This window comes from Convolutriloba macropyga, chromosome 3 (genome assembly GCF_964194025.1).
Source record: "Convolutriloba macropyga chromosome 3, txConMacr16.3, whole genome shotgun sequence".
NCBI lineage: Eukaryota > Metazoa > Xenacoelomorpha > Acoela > Convolutidae > Convolutriloba > Convolutriloba macropyga.
Window position 1 is genome coordinate 49,713,157 of NC_134470.1, and position 9,347 is coordinate 49,722,503.

General features: G+C 32.5%; 1 protein-coding gene across 3 annotated transcripts in view; it reads right to left on the reverse strand.

Annotated features, from left to right (window-relative positions):
• Positions 1-9,107, reverse strand: part of LOC142336253 (uncharacterized) — a 372,851-nt gene extending 363,744 nt beyond the window's left edge. For all 3 annotated transcript variants that reach the window (XM_075384943.1, XM_075384942.1, XM_075384941.1), the window contains exons 1-2: positions 8,821-9,107; positions 7,985-8,138 (exon numbers count right to left, since the gene is read on the reverse strand). In XM_075384943.1, the coding sequence (XP_075241058.1) occupies positions 7,985-8,138; positions 8,821-8,996 (330 nt within the window). In that variant the 5' untranslated portion in view covers positions 8,997-9,107. The remainder of the gene's footprint in view (positions 1-7,984; positions 8,139-8,820) is intronic.
• Between the last annotated feature and the right edge of the window lie 240 nt (positions 9,108-9,347).

Genomic DNA, 9,347 nt, shown 5'->3' on the forward strand with positions numbered 1-9,347 from the left:
GATTTATTTGAAAGCAGATATTGCGGTCGAAACTTTTGCAAAAGAATATATTGCGGAAGAAGTTATTGCGATCAAATCGTTTGCGAAAGAATATATAGCGATTAAAATATTGCAAACAAATTTTGCGAAAGAGGATACTGCGATCGAAGTTTTTGCGAACAAAGATATTACGATCGAAACTTTGCGGAAGAAGATTTTGCGATCAAAATTGCTGCGAAAGAAGATGTTGCACTCGCCAGTTTTGCGATTAAAATAAAGCGAACAAATTTATGAAAGAAGATATTGCGATCGAAATTACTGCGAAAGAAGATGTTGCACTCGCCAGTTTTGCGATTAAAATAAAGCGAACAAATTTATGAATGAAGATATTGCGATCGAAATCTTTGCAAAAGACGTTCATATGTTGCTTTAGTGTGTTCTTGTTTTCTTTGATTTTTTTTTCGTTTTGACCCCAAAAACAATAAATCATAGTCAATTTGGTCTTGAAAAACTAGGATTTTCATTTTTGGGTTCAAAAACGAAATAAAATCAACTTTATAGTCTTTATTTTTAAATACGATGTTCATATGTTTCTATAGTGTGTTCTTGTTTTCTTTGATGTTTTTATGTTCTGAACCCAAAATCTTAAATCATAATCAATTTGGTCTTAAAAGACTAGCTTTTTTGTGTTTGGGGTCAAAAACGAAAAAAAATCACCGCCTTTGACTTTATTTTTAAATACGATGTTCGTATGTTTCTTTAGTGTGTTCTCGTTTTCTTCGGTTTTTTTTCGTTCTGACCCCAAAAACCTTAAACCATAGTCAATTAGGTCTTAAAAGACAAGCATTTTTGTGTTTGGGGTCAGAAACGAAAAAAAATTAACTCTGATGACTTTATTTTTAAACGCGATGTTCATATGTTTCTTTACTGTGTTCTCGTTTTCTTCTGTTTTTCTTCGTTCTGACCCCAAAAACAATAAATCATAGTCAATTTGGTCTTGAAAAACTAGGATTTTCTTTTTTGGGTTCAAAAACGAAATAAAATCAACTCTATTGTCTTTAATTTTAAATACGATGTTCATATGTTTCTATAGTGTGTTCTTGTTTTCTTTGATGTTTTTATGTTCTGAACCCAAAATCTTAAATCATAATCAATTTGGTCTTAAAAGACTAGCTTTTTTGTGTTTGGGGTCAAAAACGAAAAAAAAATCACCGCTTTTGACTTTATTTTTAAAAACGATGTTCGTATGTTTCTTTAGTGTGTTCTCGTTTTCTTCTGTTTTTCTTCGTTCTGACCCCAAAAAAAATAAATCATAGTCAATTTGGTCTTGAAAAACTAGGATTTTCATTTTTGGGTTCAAAAACGAAATAAAATCAACTCTTTTGTCTTTATTTTTAAATACGATGTTCATATGTTTCTATAGTGTGTTCTTGTTTTCTTTGATGTTTTTATGTTCTGAACCCAAAATCTTAAATCATAATCAATTTGGTCTTAAAAGACTAGCTTTTTTGTGTTTGGGGTCAAAAACGAAAAAAAATCACCGCTTATGACTTTATTTTTAAATACGATGTTCGTATGATTCTTTAGTGTGTTCTCGTTTTCTTCGGTTTTTTTTTTCGTTCTGACCCCAAAAACCTTAAACCATAGTCAATTAGGTCTTAAAAGACAAGCATTTTTGTGTTTGGGGTCAGAAACGAAAAAAAAATTAACTGTGATGACTTTATTTTTAAACGCGATGTTCATATGTTTCTTTACTGTGTTCTCGTTTTCTTCTGTTTTTCTCCGTTCTGACCCCAAAAACAATAAATCATAGTCAATTTGGTCTTGAAAAACTAGGATTTTCTTTTTTGGGTTCAAAAACGAAATAAAATCAACTCTATTGTCTTTATTTTTAAATACGATGTTCATATGTTTCTAGAGTGTGTTCTTGTTTTCTTTGAGGTTTTTATGTTCTGAACCCAAAATCTTAAATCATAATCAATTTGGTCTTAAAAGACTAGCTTTTTTGTGTTTGGGGTCAAAAACGAAAAAAAAATCACCGCTTTTGACTTTATTTTTAAATACGATGTTCGTATGTTTCTTTAGTGTGTTCTCGTTTTCTTCGGTTTTTTTTCGTTCTGACCCCAAAAACCTTAAACCATAGTCAATTAGGTCTTAAAAGACAAGCATTTTTGTGTTTGGGGTCAGAAACGAAAAAAAAATTAACTCTGATGACTTTATTTTTAAACGCGATGTTCATATGTTTCTTTACTGTGTTCTCGTTTTCTTCTGTTTTTCTTCGTTCTGACCCCAAAAACAATAAATCATAGTCAATTTGGTCTTGAAAAACTAGGATTTTCATTTTTGGGTTCAAAAACGAAATAAAATCAACTCTATTGTCTTTATTTTTAAATACGATGTTCGTATGATTCTTTAGTGTGTTCTCGTTTTCTTCGGTTTTTTTTTCGTTCTGACCCCAAAAACCTTAAACCATAGTCAATTAGGTCTTAAAAGACAAGGATTTTTGTGTTTGGGGTCAAAAACGAAAAAAAATTAACTCTGATGACTTTATTTTTAAACGCGATGTTCATATGTTTCTTTACTGTGTTCTCGTTTTCTTCTGTTTTTCTTCGTTCTGACCCCAAAAACAATAAATCATAGTCAACTTGGTCTTGAAAAACTAGGATTTTCATTTTTGGGTTCAAAAACGAAATAAAATCAACTCTATTGTCTTTATTTTTAAATACGATGTTCATATTTTTCTATAGTGTGTTCTTGTTTTCTTTGATGTTTTTATGTTCTGAACCCAAAATCCTAAATCATAATCATTTTGGTCTTAAAAGAATAGCTTTTTTGTGTTTGGGGTCAAAAACGAAAAAAATCACCGCTTTTGACTTTATTTTTAAATACGATGTTCGTATGTTTCTTTAGTGTGTTCTCGTTTTCTTCGGTTTTTTTTTCGTTCTGACCCCAAAAACCTTAAACCATAGTCAATTAGGTCTTAAAAGACAAGCATTTTTGTGTTTGGGGTCAGAAACTAAAAAAAATTAACTCTGATGACTTTATTTTTAAACGCGATGTTCATATGTTTCTTTACTGTGTTCTCGTTTTCTTCTGTTTTTCTTCGTTCTGACCCCAAAAACAATAAATCATAGTCAATTTGGTCTTGAAAAACTAGGATTTTCATTTTTGGGTTCAAAAACGAAATAAAATCAACTCTATTGTCTTTATTTTTAAATACGATGTTCATATGTTTCTATAGTGTGTTCTTGTTTTCTTTGATGTTTTTATGTTCTGAACCCAAAATCTTAAATCATAATCAATTTGGTCTTAAAAGACTAGCTTTTTTGTGTTTGGGGTCAAAAACGAAAAAAAAATCACCGCTTCTGACTTTATTTTTAAATACGATGTTCGTATGTTTCTTTAGTGTGTTCTCGTTTTCTTCGGTTTTTTTTTCGTTCTGACCCCAAAAACCTAGAACCATAGTCAATTAGGTCTTAAAAGACAAGCATTTTTGTGTTTGGGTTCAAAAACGAAAAAAAATAACTCTGATGACTTTATTTTTAAACGCGATGTTCATATGTTTCTTTACTGAGTTCTCGTTTTCTTCTGTTTTCTTCGATCTGACCCCAAAAACAATAAATCATAGTCAATTGGGTCTTGAAAAACTAGGATTTTCATTTTTGGGTTCAAAAACGAAATAAAATCAACTCTATTGTCTTTATTTTTAAATGCGATGTTCATATGTTTCTATAGTGTGTTCTTGTTTTCTTTGATGTTTTTATGTTCTGAACCCAAAATCTTAAATCATAATCAATTTGGTCTTAAAAGACTAGCTTTTTTGTGTTTGGGGTCAAAAACAAAAAAAAATCACCGCTTTTGACTTTTTTTTTAAATACGATGCTCGTATGTTTCTTTAGTGTGTTCTCGTTTTGTTTGGTTTTTTTTCGTTCTGACCCCAAACAGTTTAAATCATAACCAATTTTGTCTTAAAAGAAAAGCATTTTTGTGTTTGGGGTCAAAAACGAAAAAAAAATCAGTTCTGATGCCTTTATATTTTGAATACGATGCCTCTATTTTTCTTTTTCGTGTTCTTCTTTAGCTGTTTTTTTTTCGTTTTGACCCAAAAACCGTCTAATAATACTTTACTTGCCTTTAAAAAATGATTAATTTTTCTCTGGGTCAAAAACGAAAAAAAAATCAGTTCTGATGCCTTTACATTTTGAATACGATGCCTCTATTTTTCTTTTTCGTGTTCTTCTTTAGCTGTTTTTTTTCGTTTTGACCCAAAAACCGTCTAATAATACTTTACTTGCCTTTAAAAAATGATTAATTTTTCTGTGGGTCAAAAACGAAAAAAAAATCAGTTCTGATGCCTTTATATTTTGAATACGATGCCTCTATTTTTCTTTTTCGTGTTCTTCTTTAGCTGTTTTTTTTCGTTTTGACCCAAAAACCGTCTAATAATACTTTACTTGCCTTAAAAAAATGATTAATTTTTCTCTGGGTCAAAAACGAAAAAAAAATCAGTTCTGATGCCTTTATATTTTGAATACGATGCCTCTATTTTTCTTTTTCGTGTTCTTTTTTAGCTGTTTTTTTTTCGTTTTGACCCAAAAACCGTCTAATAAAACTTTACTTGCCTTTAAAAAATGATTAATTTTTCTCTGGGTCAAAAACGAAAAAAAATCAGCTCCGATGCCTTTATATTTTGAATACGATGCCTCTATTTTTCTTTTTTGTGTTCTTCTTTAGCTGTTTTTTTGTCGTTTTGACCCAAAAACCGTCTAATAATACTTTACTTGCCTTTAAAAAATGATTAAATTTTCTCTGGGTCAAAAACGAAAAAAAATTCAGCTCTAATGCCTTTATATTTTGAATACGATGCCTCTATTTTTTTTTATGTCTTTAATTTAAAAAAATTATGTCTTTAAATTTTGTCGGTGTTTTTATACTTTTTGATCGCTTGCGGCCAATTCAGTGTTGTAGTACTCTTTTTTAACTGAGTATAGGAAAACAGCTTTTTTAGCTTTTTTGAGGTCCTGTTGATTTTTTTGCAAGGTTTGCCGGCTATTTTTGAAGTTTTTTTCGGCTATTTTTGACGTTTTTTTTTGGCCATTTTTGACGTTTTTTCGATCAGTTTTGACCTTTTTTTCGGCTATTTTTGACCTTTTTTTCGGCCATTTTTGACGTTTTTTCGATCAGTTTTGACCTTTTTTTGGCTATTTTTGACCTCTTTTTCGGCCATTTTTGACGTTTTTTCGATCAGTTTTGACCTTTTTTTCGGCTATTTTTGACCTTTTTTCGGCCATTTTTGACGTTTTTTCGATCAGTTTTGACGTTTTTTTCGGCTATTTTTGACCTTTTTTCGGCCATTTTTGACGTTTTTTCGATCAGTTTTGATCTTTTTTTCGGCTATTTTTGACCTTTTTTTCGGCCATTTTTGACGTTTTTTCGATCAGTTTTGACCTTTTTTTCGGCTATTTTTGACCTTTTTTTCGGCCATTTTTGAGGTTTTTTGATCAGTTTTGACCTTTTTTTTCGGCTATTTTTGACCTTTTTTTCGGCCGTTTTTGACGTTTTTTCGATCAGTTTTGACCTTTTTTTCGGCTATTTTTGACCTTTTTTTCGGCCATTTTTGACGTTTTTTCGATCAGTTTTGACCGTTTTTTCGGCTATTTGAGACTGGATTAAGACTTGGCAAGTCTTGGCCAAGATTTGGATTAAGACTTGCCAAGTCTTGGCCAAGACTTGGATTAAGACTTGGCAAGTCTTGGCCAAGACTTGGATTAAGACTTGCCAAGTCTTGGCCAAGACTTGGATTAAGACTTGGCAAGTCTTGGCCAAGACTTGGATTAAGAGTTGCCAAGTCTTGGCCAAGACTTGGATTAAGACTTGCCAAGTCTTGGCCAAGACTTGGATTAAGACTTGCCAAGTCTTGGCCAAGTCTGACAAGTCTTAAATGTGTTATGATCATAGCTCTGAATCAGTACTGATACCTAGACTTGCAATTAGACTTGCCCAGTACTGATATTGACTTGGCGTTAAGTACGGGATATCTCTAGTGGCACCCTAACACTTAGGATCTTGATCGAAATGGAGGTCAAAAACATATACTTCAAACGCAATGGTAATTGGTACTGTCAAAAAGAAGGATTGACAGTGGGTTTGTCTCTTGCTGTTATTATGATTTCTCGTGGATGAAATTCTATGAAGACGAACTCGCTAAGCAGCGAAGAAAAAACAGAAACAGTGTTTGAAAAAAATATATCCATTGGAAAATGACCCTAATTGTAAAAAAAATTGTTTGGTATAGCAAACTGGATGAATGTAAAACACGTCTGCACTGATACCATGTCAAATCAAAAAGCAATATAAAAATCCAGCAAGACAATTTTTAGTGACATACGTAAATTATTCTAGAGATACGTACACGATTTTATATATAAAATTAAGGACAAACCAAACAGGTTGCTCAAATTTGTGAAAGTCAAAACTTATGAACATTGAGAACCAGTTTTTTTGAAAGGATCGCAAACGTGCATGAGAACGGAAACGTATCATGCAATCGGTGTCCAAAACCAACAGAGATGGGTTTAATTCTCAACTTTCGTATTTTACCGAAGACTCAAGAAGAAATGATATAAAATGGGGGAAGAACACTGACTCTTAAAAATGTTTGTCCAGAGTTCAATACCAAACGATAAATAAAATCACAAAAATGCTGTGATACTTCAACAGCAGTAGAAGAAAAAACACAACGAACAACACGGAACAAAACTTCAAAAAACAGTCTGAGATCTGGCAAAGATCTTTACAAAAAAGCAAATTAAAAAATTACTTGCGATTCTTTTGGGCAGTTGACACTTCGGTACAATTTTTTTGAAGCATTTTTTTAACCACGGAGCTGAGAACCTCAATTTATTTAAAGTTCTCAGCTGAATGGTTAAAAAATAGCTTTAAAAAATTTTATCAAAGTGTCTACTGCTCAAACGAATCCGAAGAACAAAAAAATTTGTACAAGAGAGTCGAATTCTTTCTGCGTTTCACGTAAAATAATGCTCTCTTGGTAATTTTTTGAGTCAATTCAATCGATAAGATAATGTTCGTTCAAGACGCCAATCCGTATTGAGATAAAAGCTATTGACTGTAACAGAAAAACCGAGTTTGAATTGTTAAGAAAATTATTCAATTTATTCAAAGCGAATTCAGGTTAAATAAAACCGATTTACCAACTCTTTGTACTTCAATGAAAATTCGCTATTCATTATTCAAAAAATTATGACATAGTGGTGAATGAAAGTTCAGAAAATTCTTTCTGTATGATACTTTGCATAGAGCATGTTGACAATTGCTTCAATATGTGGTCAAATGGAAAACTGATTTTTTAATGCCTGTCAGCTTTTATTTTTCTCCTCAGATTCGCAATCACAAAAATCCAACATTTTTCAATATTTTTCTGATAATTCACAAATAATCTAATACTCTTTTCCAAAAATAAATTAATTTTAATGGAAATTGTCGTGAATTATTAGATATTTTGATTGAATTTCTTTTGTCAATTTCGAATACTTTTGGTGATTTTTTTAGAAAGAATTTTTATTTTTTATTTGTCTTAGGTTTATTGAATAGAAAAATCCCGAGAAGATTAAAATTAAAAAGCAAATCAGCGATATACTTGTGTTCAAGTACAATAATGCGAAACCCATGCTATCGAAACCTGTGAGTTATGTTGATGGGATTCCTGGTAATTAAATGTTATGATATGCGCAAAGATGTAAGGTCCTTGAGTTCATGCAAGAATTCAAGCATATAAAAACCATTGGCTATACTAGGCATGTTACTAAGAAATTGCCGCAACATCACGATATATAATGAGAACGTGCTAACAAGATCATGCAGCGGTATTTCTTTTTTGTCAAAAAAAGTCAGCACGTTGCATGTGATGGCAACAAGTATCAAGTATGATTTCATTTGGGTCACAGTTAGCATGAGCTGATAGCTGAGTAGGTGGGTGATATCTAACCTTAAGTTGGTCCCATGAGAGTGGCTTCAGTTTGGTGGCCAGTTCGTTCTCTTCGAACTCATCAACAGTCGCATACCTGGCCAGTCCATCGTGCACATCCTTGTCTCTATGTCTGCTCTTGCTCCTTCTCCCTCTGTCTCTGTCTCTACTCTTCCTATATAATATTGCTACACATGTACCTAAATTACATTTTTAAGGTTGCTAGAAAGTTGAGAAAGAACAACCTATTCTAAATTGGGCGTAAGATAATTTTGACATAGCTTGACAAGAAGCTCTGCTTGTTTAACGTATACCTGGTTAGAGAGATGAAGCCTCGAGGAACAGGAAGCAACAAGAAAGTGGATTATAAGGATTGCTCAAGTTCCAGAGCGTAAGAGCATGGATGGGCTATAATGGGAAAGAGCCGTTTGTATTTGACAGATATCTCAATCTACACCTCCGAATAAAAAATACACCCATGCCAAGGGCATTTAGAAGACTTAAAAAATTTCCCCGGATAGAAACTGTTCCATGCATTAAACCCGTCCTATTTTAGCCACGAGTCATTTTGATCACGAGTAATTTTAAACAAAGTTTCTTCAGCTTTGTCAATAAATCATTACGTGGCGAATGGTTCATTTTGTTGAATATAGATTTACTCGAAAATGTCGGTGTTATTCACGGCCATGTTATAAGATTAGAGTTGTCGACGTGAGTATGAACAGCGATAAGTGAGCAAAAATAGGTTCAGAGTAGCTTCAATAATGGAAATATCAGTCGTCACAATTGTCCAAGTTGCGTAATAAATATAATGGAAAAGATTGCAAAAAATGCTAAGTCACAAAATGAACACCAACTTGTCCTTTCGGTGTTTTCGCGGCTCCTCTTCCACCTCCTTGTGTCTCACTCTTTCCTTTTTTGGAGGTTGTCCACCACCGTCCCGCGATACAGTTAATTCATTGTTCTTCACGTTTTGCCCATCAATTTTTGAGTCTAACTTGATTTTTGATGGCTGCACTGTCGCAGTAGCCATATTGTAGTTTCAAGTTGTAGAATTGAATGGTATTGAGTAGTTTACATTTTAATGCTAAAGATAATTACTACGCTTATTTATTATATTCGTTGTATGTGTCACAGCAGCAACTTTTCGATGGTTCAGCTCAAAATGAAACTTTTGGTTAATTTTTGCTAAGTGTGATCAGCTGGTGAAAACTACAGCTGTCTATATTTACATGTTTGCTTTGCAATGAAAATTTTTGTAAAAACTCATTAATCTCCACTAAATTTTTTTGAACGAGCACAGCAAACGTTCAGAAAAGATCACACAAAGGTTCAGTCAAGATAATCAGGATCTGCTGTTGACTCTAATCGGGGTGTGCGAGCA